We start from the raw sequence: 16,623 nt of genomic DNA on the forward strand, positions 1-16,623 counted from the left end.
AAAAACATTGGGTTCGGGTTATGCAACATTTTCGAAAGTCAATATCAGACAACCTGTTTCAGTAGTAGCCGGTTGACCTGGCTAGCAGGTTAGCCAGTGAACACCTCAACAAATATCCAGAGGAAAGCTATCTTACATCCAGAGGCCCTTAACAGATCAAGTCCAATGCATGTCTAAACTACACATGATCATTTGCCTGAAATTTGTCATGTTATACTTCTATTGGATCATGGACTGAAAATTTGTCACAGATATTGGGGGTGGAACAGTTCCATCCTTCATGCGTAGAGTGCCCATATACATGAGGGTTAAGTTAGAAGAAAAATGCAATGCACGAATAGATGGTATGTTCATGGTGACCAAGAATGATGGGATGGAAACAAACAAAACGTAGGGGAAATAACACAGTTATGGGATATATATCTATTCTCAAATACCCTCACAATGAGGAAAATAATTTTTACAAATTTAACAGAAGCAGCTGGCTTGATCTGCCTTGTACTGCTTGTAACTTTTTCGACATTACACTAATTTGGATGAAACTCTTTCCAAACTAAATAAGACAGTACTTTCAACTTCCTCCAAGATCTTGCTTAGGTCAATTTGGTTTACACACACGGATATACAGCTTTAGTAATCTATTCTCCATGTGATCGCAAGGATGAAGAGCTTGAGCCTGAAGATTTACCGGTAAAGCTTTGAGATCTCATCTCTGAACCGATCCATAACCTTGTCTCTACGTATTTTCATGGTCGGGGTCAATAAGCCGCTATCTATCTGCAGTCAAAGATGCTATATCAAATCCCAAGAATGAGACAAAGAAGGAATATACATACTGCTGCTAATGGTTCTGTAAAATACCGTCAATGGCTCCTCCAGTAGCAAGAATGGCCCAATCTGGAATGAACAATCTGAAGTCCTGCATGTGGACACAAGGACATCATACACAATCCAAGAAAAGGTATCTCCCATAATTCAAGAGACCTTACAACAATACGAAATGCACACTATAATCCAATGGTTCTGTTGAGTGTCCCGCAGATGGATGGATAGTGATGGAAGAGAGAGCATGAAATTGGCCCAGATGTGCATCCCACTCTCCATCACTGTATATCTGATTTGGACAGTGATAAGCCAATGGACTATGGTTTTTCCATGGTATGTTGGATATTGTTGTACTTTTAAAATCTTTAAAGAAGTTTAACATATATACAATGCTAGACACCAGAGTGCATGAAGCACAAAGTTGCACGCCCAGCTCATGGGCATGGAATCCCAAGAACATCATTCCTTTTGAGTTCTAAGGATTTTAGCTTAAATTGACTGGGACTGGATTGGCAGAAAATATAGATACCGAAGCAGGGAACTACACCTTCCCTATGTAACAACGAAAAGGCGCTATTGTTAACGAGTCCTTAACAGGTTTAAGAATCAATAAAACTACCCACGTTATTCAGCGAAGTGTATTACATCGAATGTAAAGATCAAGAGCATCTCTAGCGCCAAACCACTGATTCTGGCATCACAATAGACATACTTTCTCCAATAACTATATTATACATTCTAAATGTCATTGAGATGATCATGCCATTTTATGCGAAAGGAACTAAGAGGCTTATTTCCCTGAAAATTGTGATAAAAGATCTACTCCTGGTGAGGTATAATAATTCAAGCATTTTTTACAGATTAAGCCATAGATACTGCACAGGGCATACCAGTGTTTCAATTCATCCCGTATCACGCTGTTCAATAACTCTTTACTAGGTCCTACATCTGGGTCATTTGATTTCAACAGCTTCCTCGCAACCAATAGAAGCTCATCCTTGTTTGGAACAATTAGAGCACCGAGCCGTCTCTGATCCTGCAGGACAAACCAGAACTGAAAAATATTATTTTCCCCGGGACAAAGAAATTTTCAGTAAGTGGTTCTTAGATAATTAAATTCAAATTTCTAAGGAAATAAATATCTTATGTAAATTTTCACAGTAAAACTTTCGGGATAAAAAAATGTTCTGTCATTACCTGGCCAATGACCACAATTTGATGAATCAGAGAACTTTGCAGTGCGGCTTCCTCGATTACTGATGGTTCAACATTTTCACCTGAGTATTTGATCTAGTTATGGGTTTCTGGTCTCTCATAAAGTTTCAAAGCCATGGAGCGTATACAGCATGTAAAAAAGCACAATATAGTGGAAAGTGTTCTGATTTCAGAAGATTAACACTTCCAGAATGCAACGGTCATGGTTTTATGATACACTAAGTATGAATGGCGATATGAAAGTTGCTGATGTGTTGGTTGCAGGGAAAAATTCAATTAAAAAGAATGAAAGAAATTTATTTGATCATGCTTGTGTCAATTCTTATAAGTTGAAGGCCACCATCAACAAGTTACCTCCCTGGCATATCCACATACATCATAAGTGACACTCTTTCCTATATTTCTAGAGTACAAATACAGGTGAAGCCACTTGGTGTTGCCATGTTACGTCATGTATACACCTTGACTCCAAGGGAATTGTTTTCTTTAAGGTTATTCCTACTTTCTCCATGTATTGTGCAAAACAAATTTCAGATCAGAACATGTATCTTCTTTGTCATTGATTACTCGGTGTAGGCTTCATAGATGATATATTTTGCACATAACTGTTAAATATCATGCAATGGAAAGCAAACTACCCTAGCATCACTATAAACTACATCTCCAATAAATTGAATAAGCTAAAGGAATAGTTCGAGATGCTATACCACCTAAGTGGCCTTGATAGCTCAGTTACTTCCAATTGTGCCTACAATGGGTCAAATTAAGCCTCCTTGATATGATAGTGTTCTCTTAGAAGAAAACACGATAGTTACCATAAGCGTTTCAGAAACCGAATCAATTTAGGAATCGGAAAAGCGGAATCGCTGCCAGCTGGAAGATTCCTATTTTCGGAATCGACGTCCGTACAAGAGGAATCGTGTGGGGCGATGTTCCTATTTTCAAGAATTGAGATTCGACCAACATAGAATCGAGATCTCTACATAGATGGAATCGAGATTCTAGCGCTTTGAAATCAATTTTCCAACCTAATTGAAATTGACCAATATGGAATCAAGATTCTTTCATTTATAAAATCGAGATTCTGATTTCTTTGGAAACGAGAGAGAACTGAGAGGGACACAACACATATCTCAATGCCATTCATTGACCAACATGCCATACATGCACATTTACATTATTTTTATTACATTGTTTCTAATATTATTTGTATTACATTATCTCTAATATCGTGGAGTTGCAATCTCTCCATTGGATCAATACAATAAATACTTAAAAAATTAAGTAGAGAACGTGGACCACCACTTTGGTTTCTATTAGTCATTTCATGCCAAAAAAGATCAATTACGTCTTGTAGCTTGAGATTGGGTGTCTAGCTCGAGTAGTTTGATGTTTTGAAAACTTTTAAATATCACATCTCTAGAAAAAAGAGAAAAAAAGAGAGGGGTTGGGGGGTTTGGGGGGGTGGTGAAGTGGTAGAATTCTGGTAAATGTAGAAACCAATTTCAACAAATGTAGCATCGCGATTCACCAATTGCGGAATCGAGAATCAGTGAATATTGAAAACATAATTCTACTAAGTGTTGGAATCGAGATTCCAGACTTCATGGAAACGAGATCCATGAAGATTCCTAATCGGCATCGCTGGATCAGGGCTTTCAATTGAAAATGCGACTTTCGGTGAGAGATTGTGTAACTATGGGAAAAACTGATCCATATGATGAGAATAATCAAATTAAGGCCTTGGGCTGACCATCTGGATGGTCACCTCTTTGACAAAGATCGACTTTAAATTGGGCTGCATCATCCTCCCCCTCTTGAAAAGAACTTGACATTGGCGAGTTATTGATCAATTTCTGGTAGTCATCCCCACTTATTCGCATAATTCCTCATTAGAAATCCACGTACTACCAAGGTTGGTAAATCTTTCGATTGGCCTAGATATCATTTATAGTTGCTTCGACATGTCTTGATAGTTCGCACTTCGACTATTTGTTGAACTTCTGGCACCATTTTTCTTGGCTATTTGTCTCTCCATTTCAGCAAACTGTTCGACTGGGCTATCATCAGTCCCATGGCGAGTAGGCTTCCATGAGTGGCGACGTTCAGCTGAAGATAGAGAGAAATCGACTGGTCGGCAAAGACAAGGAAAAATGGGGAAACGGAAGGGCTTTCACAATCCATCACTTAAGGTGATCCAGATCCATAAATGGCGGTGGTGGGATTATTGAATATCCAGAGGAGAGGGGTGTGATATATATCAAGAGACTAGGCAACTCTATCTCATAAGCATACTATTAATGCACTGGAATGCTTAGTAAGGGCTGACATTATGTTGCTTGAGTTTGTTATAAGTACCAATTGGAAGCAGCCCATGTAACAAATACACCATAACAAGATCATATTCTTGAAATATGTTTCTTCCTGAATACTCATTCACTTTAGTTTCACACTTGGCATTCTTAGTTTGTAAATGGTCTTGCACCTGTGCTCGAATGTCCCAAATATATCAGCCATTGCTTCTGCATCATCAATTATTTGGCATGGAAGTGTAGTGGCACTGAATCTACAACATGTGTTGGATTTCACCCATATGCCACGTAAAATGGCCAACTTCCTAACGTCCAGTTCACCAAACTGTTCTAAGAAAATTCAGTATGAAGAAGAGCTAAGTCCCAAGGTTGGGAAATCTTTCGATTGAGCTAGATATTGATTATAGGAGCCTCGGCATGTCTTGATAGTTTGCACTTCAAATACCTGTTGAACTTCTGGCACCATATTTTTTGGCTATTTGTTTCTCCAATTCAGCAATCTGTGGGACTGGGCTATCATCAGTCGCATGGTTCTCAAAGAGATCAGCAACATTGAACTCTGGTGTGTATTCTCAAAAAAAAAACATTGAACTCTGGTGTGCTATATATCAAGAGACTACGCAACTCTATCTCATAAGCGTATTGTTAATGCACTAGAGTGCTTGATAAGCACATCTTATGTTGCTTGAGTTTGTTGTAAGTGTCGATTGGAAGCAGCTTTCGTAACAAATATAACATAACAAGATCAACAAATATAACATAACAAGATCACATTCTTGAAATATGTTTCCTCTTCAATACTCAATCACTATAGCTTCAGACTTAGCATTCTTAGTTCGTAACTGATCTTGCACCTTTGCTTGAATGTCCCAAATATATCACCCATTGCTTCCGCATCATCAATTATTTTAACATGGAAGTGTAGTGGCTGTGAATGAACAACAGGTGTTGGATTCACCCATACACAAGCTCTCATAATTCTGTTCACCAAACCGTCCTAAGAAAATTCAGCATACGGATAGCTAAGTCCCACTATGTAGGCCTTTCACTTGCAAGATGTCGTTACATGTTGTCCAACGTACAATTTACAGCTTCAGTTTGCCCATCAATTTTGGGTTAATAAGCTCTATTTGAAATTTGGCACCCAATTTCTTCAACATTGTTCTCCAAAAGTGACTCAAGAACTTGGAATCACAGTCAGAGTTAGGTTGCTAATATGTGCCACTCCTTTTTCCCTGGGATCACCGGCAGCAAGCATTTTTGTGTGATGCGTGTCAATAGGCAGCTATCATTTGGACTCATTGGACCATAGTTAGCAAATCGCCGTTTAATCGGCGATTTTTTCAAAAATTCGGTGTTTTTATGGAAACAGTTTTAAACGGCGACTTTTTGAAAAGGTCGGCAAAAAATCGCGTAATTTTCATAAACCCGTTTAAAACGGATTTTTTTCAAAATACGATTTAAATCAGGGACAAAAATCGTATTCGTTTTTACCTATATTTTTTTTTGAAAAATATTTTTTTTTCTATTTTGTCTATTGCAGCCATTGCTACTTTCATGTTTAAAAAAAAAAAAATTACTTCAAAAAAAAAAACTGAAATAGAAGCTTTTATCCCCAATGTGCTCTTCAAAGCCAGAGTTGCAGATTGATAGTATGAATTTTTTTTAAAACTTAATCAAATAGATGGAAATTTCAGTTGTATTTCTGGAAAATCATTGTGTAAATGAAATAATGTTTATAGCAAATCATTTTGTAAAGTAAATCATTGTGTAAAGAAATCATATACAGGCAGATCGCTGTGATTATTTGTGATAATTGTTTTTATGAAAATAATGTTAATGGCACAAATTAAAGCTCAAAGCATAATTTTGTACTGATGAATGAGAAGCAGAGAGTGTGACTACAGGACCGAGTAATCAATATTTTGTTGATTGTGTAAACTGTAAACTTATAGGAGCAAGCAATTGTACATGTAGGATTAGTTCCCCAAACTTAATCCTTCAGCTCTGTTTCCTCAAGAAAATGAATGCCCTCTTCAAACTATCCCAAATCAGAGAGAAAAGCCCTCCTCAAACTATCCCAAATCAGCATCCCATCTTCCTAAATCAGCATCCCATCTTCCTTTTCTCTCTAAAAATCAGTTAGGGCCTCTTCCATTAGGGTTCTTCCTTCTCTCTATAAAAATCAATTAGGGCCCTTTCCATTAGGGTTTGTGAAAACCATTTTCTTCTTCCTTCTTCTCTCTATAAACCCTAATAGCTATGAGCGGACCCTATTTTCTTCTCTTCCTTCTTCCTTCTTCTCTCTTCTTCTCTTCTTCCTTCTACCTTCGTCGTTCTTCCTTCTCTCTCTACATAGGAAACACAGATGTAAAATCCAAATGTCTACAAACTTCTTTTCAACTAAAGAAATTTGTAAAACTTTAACCATAGTTATGGAGTGACCATAGTCACCACACCATAGTTAAATTATTGTAATGAGAAACAAAAATCGTGTATTTATTTTTTGGTACCTGTTAAGTAGGAGTTATGTTTAAGTATTTAATGAATAAATTGTTTTTGTATGTAATAAGTAGGTGTGATGTTTCTTAAAGTATTGAATGGGTAGATTTATATGGTACTTTTTTTGGCATATACTAATTAATTATATATTTAATATTGGATGATTGGATGAGCGTCACGAGACATCTAAATTAATTGACTTAATTATATCAGTCTAGTAAAATTTTTATAGATGACTTAGTAATTGATGGCTTTGACATAACTTTTATTTCTTAGAATTTCAAAATTTCTAATATTATAAATTTATCTGATTTTTTTACTCTGATTTTTTGATCCTAATCCGATATATTAGCGATATCTTTATAGGAAGTATTTTTTCCGATCCGTATTTTTTATCCGATTTTTTCATCTGATTTTTTAAAATAAAAACGATTTGTTTCCAATTTTATGGTGAGCCGATTTATTGATAGTCCCCGACTTGCTAACTATGCTTTGGACAGAGAGAAATGTGAGAATATACAAGGGCATGGAGGCCAACCCCAATACCCTAATCAACCGCATCAATGCTTTGGTGATCCCTTGGGCCCAAAACCATAAAAGCCTCAAAGGCATTCAATGACTGAGAAGAATTACTATGTCATGTACTTATTTTATAATTCAAGGAAAGGTGATAAAGGGAGCTTACCCTTGTTCTCACTCCTTGTATGCCGTAGACTAGCTCCAGACCTTGTAGACATAATAGGGTTATTGGTAGACCGAGTCCATTGTATGGGATTGTCCACAAAGATATCATAAAGGTTGACATCAGTACTTGGAGTCTTGGACTGAGTATATACATACCAAAATTCGATGTTGTAGTAATGGGTAAATTTATATAGTTTCTGAATACTTTTCTCATATACCGGAGGAAATTGGTTCGTAAATCTAGTAACGGGAGAATCTCGATTCCAATATGGGGAGAATCACGATTCCGGAATGGTGAGAATGCTGATTCCAAGTTGATGGGGACAACGATTCTAGAATTTTAGGAATCACGATTCCAGCAACCACCGAAACAAGAGGGGTCATGTGTGATTCCATATAGGTATGAAACGCGATTCCAACATGAAAGAACATCGATTCTTGCAAATAGGAAACACGATTCCTAATTTTTTGAATCACGATTCCGAAATAGTGAGAATCATTTTTCTCAAATCCGAATCGTACGGACAACGATTCTTAGATTCTGAAACTTCTGATACACACGATTCCGATTCCAGAAAAGATTCGGAATCACAGATATGTCCAACAACTATAAGTTAAAGGGTAGAGAGAAGCCCATTGATGCATTGATTGAATTGGATGTAATCTTTTGTGTGAGGGGCCCCATCTTTCGATGTTCCCAATAAGTAGCTTTAGTTCTTCTTGTGATCTTGTTATTTGGCTTTATGTTAGAAGCACATATCATTCTACACAGGTAACTGAAGATGCAAAATAGGAAACAGAGATTTGCTAGTCAATCAAATCGTGAAGAGCTAATTCTCCAAATGCCACGAGTACCCCCACAAGACAAAAGGAAGCACGTCAAAAGACTACTAGACATTGTTCACTATGTTTATATCAAACTCAAACTTAGACTTAGTAGTCAGTCAGAAGGAGGACCCCGCCTGTCTGCACCAAAACCTAGTGATAGTGCCTATATAGAGATGACATGGCAATGTCCACAACCATACCATAAAACTGCACTAGCCAGTGATCAAGTATTCTCCAAGTCAAGCCTTGTTCTCCTATGCATGCATATGCTAGTCTCTATGGTACAGTTTTGAGAGATGGTTCAAATATTCTACACGATGTGCCTCTAAAGAGAAGGAAGCAAGGAAAGGCACAATCAAACATTCCGTATCAGCTACAAATCATTCTGCTTTAATTTGTAGCTCATAAACTAATCTCCTCTACTAATGACATATAGGACTCAATAAATTTCTTTTCAATCAAGTTTTCTATCATTTAAATGACCAATGAGTGTATGCTAAACATCTTAGATAGCATACAGTAGACGAATTTTAATAGGATATCCTGTAGTTGGTAGGGAGTAATAAAAAAAGGTAAGACTTGTGGTAATTTAGTCCTCTCTCATCAGCTCAACTAATTCCAAACAAAATACGTTGGAAGAAGCAGCATAGAAGAATAACAATCGCAAGAGTTAGCCAATTGAGATCAAATTCTGGAAGAAACAAGTAACAAATTATAGAAGGGGACCAACTAGCTTAACTCTAGAGATGCCAAGAGACTTATGCATCAAAAGTTCACGAGTTCATACCCTTGGCATGCTCAATTGGAAGAAAATAGATGGGGATAACCAAGCATGCTTTGGTTGTGCTACTTTGTTTGGAACATTTAGACCTTCCGTGTTTAACTCATTTTCTTGTTCTGTTCTTTTTGGTCAATCAGGGTTTACATGGTAGAACCTTGTTAGCTTTTCTCATGGTGGCTACGGTTTGATTCCTACTTTGGGTCATGTTAAAAAAGAGAACTTCCGAGAAAGGCACCACATGATTTATTAGTGTTTCTAGATCCATCAATATGAAACCCTAAATTAGGATGGTAATGTGATGAAAAAAAGTTTATAATTTGTCGGTATTTTAAGTGGTTTATATATTGTAGAGTCATTTGCAAATCTATCATTACTCAAGATATTGAAAGGTGCGGTTTTTCTTTATTAATAATTGGAATTTCTACTCACAAGTGCCACAATACAATGTATAACTAGAAAATTAAACCTATTATATAATATATGATCTTTGACTTTTATTGCCAAACAAAAGTATATTCATAATTCTGAATACAAACTTGCAATATGAATCCAAAACAGTGTTTCAAAAAGCGTTAGGCCGCTTAGCACCTAGGTGGCCGCCCAAAACCTGGGCGGCCCAATTGATTAAAAAAAAACTGACGAATGATGACTAATAATGATTAATCCATAAGAATTTTGATAATCCATAGGACCATAAGTCAAGAAGAGAATTTTGATAATCCATAAGACCATAATCCATATTTTCATACAATGCTAAAACAGTAAAACCATACAAGCATACACTGATAGTCTGATACACTGTAGAGTGTACACACAAACGTTAGATAGTAGAACTAGAAACTAGAAAGTAGATCTAGAAACTAAAAATAAGAAAAAAAAAATATAAAGAAATTCAAAAAATATACAGTCTAGGATACTATAGTCAACACTCAACAGTTAACACCAAGAGTCTTCACTATTCAATCATCATCATCATCAGAAGAAATAGGGTAAGCTTCATCATATGCTTCAGAATCGAGGCCATCGTCATTTGAGTCATCTTCCTCTTCAATATAGCGCTCGTCCTCCTCTGTTTCTTCTTAATCAACGTCTTCCTCCTCCTTTTTTTCTACCTCCCTCTTACTAGTATGTGCAGATGAGACCCTAAGAGTCTTGGCAGCTCTACACTTTCTATCTTTTTGTGCTTTTTTAAACTCAAATATTGTATAATTTCCTCCCTAATAGTCTCAGGAACATTTTTACACGGGGCAACATCCCCCTTAATACCGGTAAGGTGTTTTTTAAACCGGTAAATGCCTCCATTAGTATCATTTCCACAATAATTACATTTAATACAATTTTTGTCATTTGGATTCGGTTTATAATCATACTTCCAACCCGGATCACCACTTCTAGAAGAACTTGGAGAAGATATTTCTACAGAACAAGGTTCATTTTCATCATTTTTTGGTTCTTTTAAATTCAGAAGTTGTTTAATCTCATCCCGAATAGCTGTATGATCCTTTTTACAAGAAGCAACATTCCCCTTAATACCGGCAAGATGTTTCTTGAATCGGTTAATACCCCCATTGGTATCTTTTTCACATAAATTATATCTTATATAATTTTTATCATTTGGTTTTGGGTTATAACCATTCTTCCAACCTGGATCAGTTCTTCTAGAAGTAGCAGAAATAGACCTATTCAAGTGACAAGGATTTTATACTTGTTTTCGTTTTACAGAACTCATATATTGCTTAATCTCCTCTTTGATAGCATCAAGAACAGTTTTATAAGGGGCAATATACCCCTTAATACCGCCAAGATGTTTCTTAAACCGTTTGATGCCCCCTTTCGTATTTTTTTCACAAAATTGCATCTAATGCAATTTTTGTCATTTGGATTCAAGTTATATCCATATTTCCAACCCGGATCTCCATTTCGACTAGATCCCGAAGAAGACATCTCAAAATAAAACAAGCAATCTAAAAAGTAAATTTTTGCACTTACTTTGATTGCTCGAACTCCGAACTCCCACCTCTGAGATGCTTTCTGGTGCTAAAATAATAAAGAACACCCTCTAATAGGATTATAGAACTTCAAAACTAAATCAAATCTACCTGGGTGATGTTTTGATCCGCTTACCGTAACTTCGAGAAACACTTTGATCAAATGAAAGTCATAAAATTTAGTGTTCTTGAGGTTTTTTTCTCTCTAAAATGGGTTCTTGTGGGTTTGAGTTTGAAATAAACCTAAAACCCATCATTCAAACCCTTTATATTTAAAAAAAAATCATTACAACGGAAAAATAAATAAATTTTCCACCCCTCGGAGGGGTGCAAGCCACCCAAGGCAGGGGACTGCCGCCTAGCTTGGCTGCATACGCCTGGGCGATACGCCTAGGCCTTCTGGACCGCTTAGGCACTGGGCGGTTTGCTTTTTTGAACATTGATCCAAAATAATTAGGAATTCTAATCCAAGTAGCAGTTCCTAGTCCAAGTAGAAATACTAATCTAAATAGCACTCCTGATACAATTACTAAATAGCACTCCTGATACAATTAGGAATTCTAAAAATCAATAACTAAAAATAAAACTGATAAATAAAATTGGGAGTTAGTAAACCTTTGCCTAGTGTTACTGATGCAATGGGCACTTCGTCGACTAGTTAAGAAAGTTCCCATGAGCCTTGTGACCCAATCAATCCATCCTTTGACGACCCCTTTATGATGATCCACATTCGATGGTTGCAAGGAGATTCAGGATGAGAAGAATGACGTTTTGAAGGAATTTTGTTTTTAAGTTTATTGCTCTTTTTACTGTTTTGAGTAATTTCTAGTGTTTTAATTAAAGCTAGGGGCAGTTTAGGAATATTTTATGTTTTAATTTAAGTGAAGGGACTTATGGGTGTTTTTATAATATTTTAACTTTAAGTGGGGGAACGAGAGCTGGTAGCGCAGTCTTCAAAACTATGGCTTTCTACCGCGAGCATGCTCATGCACGTATACAGTAAACGGATGTGTACACACGCGATAGCAACATATAACTATTTAATGACTCGATTTGGATACCCCAAATCTCACTCAGATACCATTTAAACGTCATTAAAGCCCACTTAAAGCTCATCTGTGTCTCTCATTACATAAAAGACAACAAGTCCTCATATATAACATTTTTCTTAAGAACCTTGTTAAACACCTAGCTAAGAAACACATCCTAAAAGATAGTTTTGGCCTTTTTTATCATAATGTAATAAAAGGATCTGGGGTGTTAGAGTTTCTAACACTTCTGGGCGTGAACAGTAAAAATAGATTGTGAATATGCTAGCAAGCCCTATCTAGGGTTTTGGAGTAACGTTTTTGCATAAGGAAAGCCAGATCCACTCAAATATAGCATGTTTGATGGTTATTGAATTAATTTTGGCCTCTTTCCTCTATTTTCCTACATCATCGAACAATGCCGCATATAGAATGAGCTCAAAGGAGCATGATGAGTTGCAGAGATAGGTCACAAAGCTTCTACAGAAGGGGTTCATCAAAGAGAGCATGAGTCTTTGCACTGTCACGGTCTTGTTGACACCCAAAAAGGATGGGACTTGGGGCATGTGAGTGGATAGTAGAACCATTAACATGATCATGATCAAGTACAACTTCCTAATTCCATGCCTTGATAAGATGTTAGAGATGTTGGCTGGTGTTACTGTGTTTTTGAAGATAGATTTGAGAAGTCAGTATCATGAGATCCACATTCAACCTGGAGATGAGTAGAAGAAGACTACATTCAAAACCAGAGAGGGCTCTTATGAGTGGGGGTGATGCCATTTGGCTTCTCCAATGCGTCTAATATTTTTATGAGGGTGATGAATCAAGTGTTCAAGCCTTTTATTGGCAAATTCGTGGTGGTATACTTCGATGATATTCTAGTATACAACATTGGGGAGTAGGCGCATAAAGGGCACTTACGATTAGTGTTTGACTTGTTATGAGAACAACAACTGTATCTGAACCTTAAAAAGTGTGAATTCCTGCCTAATTGTTCTTGGTTATGTTATTTGAGCTGAGGGGATTAACCAAAGAAGGCAGCAGTTATCAGGGATTGGCCTACTCCTACTAAAGTGCATGATGTTAACAGTTTTCTTAGGTTGGCTACTTCTATAAGAGGTTTATTAGGGGCTTAAGTTTGATCATAACACCTATCACAAATTGTTTGAAGAAGGGGAGATTTGTATGGACTGATGAAGCCAAGAAAAATTTTCAATTGGTGGAGCTGAAGATGACTTAGGTGCTTGTGTTAGCTCTTCAAGACTTTGATAAAGTCTTCGAGTTGGATTGTGATGCTTCACATGTGGAGTTTTATGCTATTATTCAAGCCTTAAGGCATTGGTGGAATTACCTGATTCAAAAGGAATTTATTTTGTTTTTAGATCATGAAGCATAACAATATATTAATGGGCAACATAAACTAAATCAACGAAATGCTCGATGGGTAGCCTATTTGCAAGAGTTTACTTTTGTTATTCGGCATAAAGCATGCAATTAGAATAGAGTGCAGTTGCCTTGAGCAGAAGGTCGGCTCCATTGACTACCATGACAATTGCTACTGGGTTCGACTTTATGAAGGACCTTTATACAGATGATGACGACTTCAGGGAGATATGGGACCAGTGTTGCCGTGGAGTCATTGGGAATTTTCTTATTCAAGATGGATTTCTGTTTAAAGGAAACCGTCTTTGCATTCCTACAGGTTCCCTTAAAGAAACCTAATATTAGAGCTTCATAGGGGAGGTCTTGGTAGACATTTTGGTCGAGACAAAACCATAGTATTGGTAGAGTCTAAGTACTACTGGCCAAAATTGAAGAAAGATGTGCGGTTTGTTGAAACGTGTCGTATGTGTTAGCTGGCTAAGGGGCAATGACAGAACATCAGGCTTTATTCTCCACTTCCTATTGCTAATGCACCTTGGAAGGATGTTAGCATAGATTCGTGATGGGACTTTCGCGGACTCAAAGAAGTATGAATTCTATATTCGCGGTGGTGGATAGATTTTCAATGATGGCTCATCTTATACTTTACAAAAAGACCTTGGATGCTACACATGTTGCTAACTTGTACTTCAAGGAGGTCATGAGGTTGCATGGTATTTCAAAGACAATAACTTCAGATCAGGATACAAAGTTTCTTAGCTATTTTTGGGAACTTTGTGAAAAACATTGGGCACTCAGTTACAATTTTCTTAGCGCGCATCATCTGCAAACAGATGGTCGGAATGTCAGATTGAAGTGGTAAATTGTCCTCTTCACAATCTTTTGAGAATTATTGTGGGGAAAACGAAGAAACAATGGGAGCTAGCACTGCCTCAAAGCCGAGTTGCCTATAACAATGTTCACAACAGGTCTACTAGTAAGAGCCTGTTCGAGATGGTATACTGGAAGAATTTTATTCATTTGCTTAACTTGGTTCCTGTCGAGGCCAATGGGGAGGGTCATGCTACTATTGACAACTGGGTTGAACAGATGAAAGGAGTGCATGAGCAAGTATGTGCTAGTCTAGAAGCCAATACAACCAAACACAAGGAAGTAGCAGAGAATCATCGTTGTTTTAAGGAGTTTGATGTGGGAGACTGTGTAATGGTGTATCTCAGGAAGGAATGACATCTAGTCAGAATGTAGAGCAAGCTAATGATCACCGTTCAAGATTTTAAGATGGACAACAACGCTTACAAGGTCACTTTGCCTTCACATATGGAAATTTCAAACATCTTCAATATTGCTGATTTGTCCAAGTATCGCAGTCTGAAGGTATATGAAGAAGAAGATGCGAACTCGAGGGCGAGTTCTCCTCAGCCCAGGGAGAATGATGATGAGCAGAGCACATCGAGTAGCCATGAATATCTTTTTTGGGAGTGATAGAGTCCTCTTAATTCTCACTCACATTTAGAGGATGTAAACCCTAGGAGGGCTTCTAAGAAGAGCAAGAAATAGTTTGAATAGTTTTTTTAGTTGTTTTGGGGCTATTTCAAATATTTTTATTTATTTATTTCATCGTTGGACTAGTTAGGGACTTTTTAGGCAATTTAATTATAGTTAAGGAGATTAAATTCAAGTTATACTTAAGTTAGGACCTTTTGGTCCAAAGTTAATTGTATAGACAGTATGGGCTTTTAGACAATTTAATTATAGTTAAGGAGATTAATTTCAAGTTTTACTTAAGTTAGGACCTTTTGGTCCAAAGTTAATTGTATGGACAAATATTGTACAAAATAATAAATATTTAATATAAAATAGGTGCATGGATGGGTTGGAGAAGAATCGCGTATACCTCTTTTTAGGGGAAAAAAAGGTTTTTAGATAAAAAAGTCTAAGGCTTGAGTCCTAGGTGGTAGGAAACCTTAGGTTTTTCCAAAATTGCATGTCTGGCTATTTTCTTGCAGATTTTTATTGTTTCTTAAAGTTCCCTACATCAAAGAGCTAGTTCTGAGGTGAGTATCGAGTACTTGCAGGTATAACTTTTGAGATTTCATGGATACAAAATATTGTTTTTTTCTTGGATCAAAACTATACAACAACAATTTACTGTGAAAAAAAGACAGCTTTGGCATATTCAGAAAATCTAATATTTCATGATCGCACTAAACACATTCAGAGAGAATACCATTTTATTCGTGAGAAAATTGAAGCTGTGGAGATAGATGCTCGTTTTATTGGGTTAGAATATCAAATACCTGATATCTTCACAAACAAAATTGCAAAAGATAGACATGAGTTTGTAAAGAATAAGTTGTATATGTTCAAACATGATGTACAACTTGAGGGGGAGTGTTAGAATGCAATGAAGGGCAGTTATGTATTTTAAGTGGTTTATATATTGTAAAGTCATTAGCTGTAATGTATAAGCACAAATTTGTAAAGTCATTAGCTGTAATGTATAAGCACAAATTTGTCCTTACTCAAGATATAACATTGTATATATTATAATACAAGAATTAGGGCACTTCCCTCGTGTTTGTTTTATGGAGAATAGTGTGTGCCGCTTTCCTCTCTTATTCTCTATATTTTCCAGCAACATTTGACATTATATCTTGTGTTCTACGTGGACATAAAATGCCCTTATAGTTGATGAGATGACAATGTCATGCTTACAATTGGTATATCAAAATAAGTTAAAAATCATTCACCCAATAAACATAACCTCCAAAAATTGTACGTCCATTTGGATGTAAGGGACGAACTAACCCTACTAAATATTTATCTTACCATAACTTTCTCCAAATTTAATATATACTGCATTACATACGCAACCATATTTCATACTCGGAGAAAAAAAACAGAAAAACAAAAGATAACATAAACTATTGTTATTTTCTTCAGTTGAATGGTTCACAATTTTTAAAAGAAAATAAGAAAAACAAAGTTGGATAAAATAGTCGGGAAGGCCAGGTGCATATACTTCCCAAAAAAGTTCCATTTTGTAATTTATAAAAAGGTGATGTTTCACAATT

At 36.5% G+C, this 16,623-nt stretch overlaps 1 protein-coding gene across 3 annotated transcripts in view; it reads right to left on the reverse strand.

Moving 5' to 3' along the window:
* Nucleotides 1–391: 391 nt before the first annotated feature.
* The window catches only part of LOC18425966 (long-chain-fatty-acid--[acyl-carrier-protein] ligase AEE15, chloroplastic), a 70,812-nt gene continuing 54,580 nt past the window's right edge, over nucleotides 392–16,623 (reverse strand). For all 3 annotated transcript variants that reach the window (XM_011622046.3, XM_020662253.2, XM_088869842.1), the window contains 4 exons: nucleotides 2,023–2,102; nucleotides 1,716–1,861; nucleotides 862–919; nucleotides 392–777 (listed from right to left, as the gene is read on the reverse strand). In XM_011622046.3, the coding sequence (XP_011620348.2) occupies nucleotides 685–777; nucleotides 862–919; nucleotides 1,716–1,861; nucleotides 2,023–2,102 (377 nt within the window). In that variant the 3' untranslated portion in view covers nucleotides 392–684. The remainder of the gene's footprint in view (nucleotides 778–861; nucleotides 920–1,715; nucleotides 1,862–2,022; nucleotides 2,103–16,623) is intronic.

This window comes from Amborella trichopoda, chromosome 6, assembly GCF_054954075.1.
Source record: "Amborella trichopoda isolate Santa Cruz 75 chromosome 6, AtrichopodaSantaCruz75HAP2 v2.0, whole genome shotgun sequence".
Classification (NCBI taxonomy): Eukaryota; Viridiplantae; Streptophyta; class Magnoliopsida; order Amborellales; family Amborellaceae; genus Amborella; species Amborella trichopoda.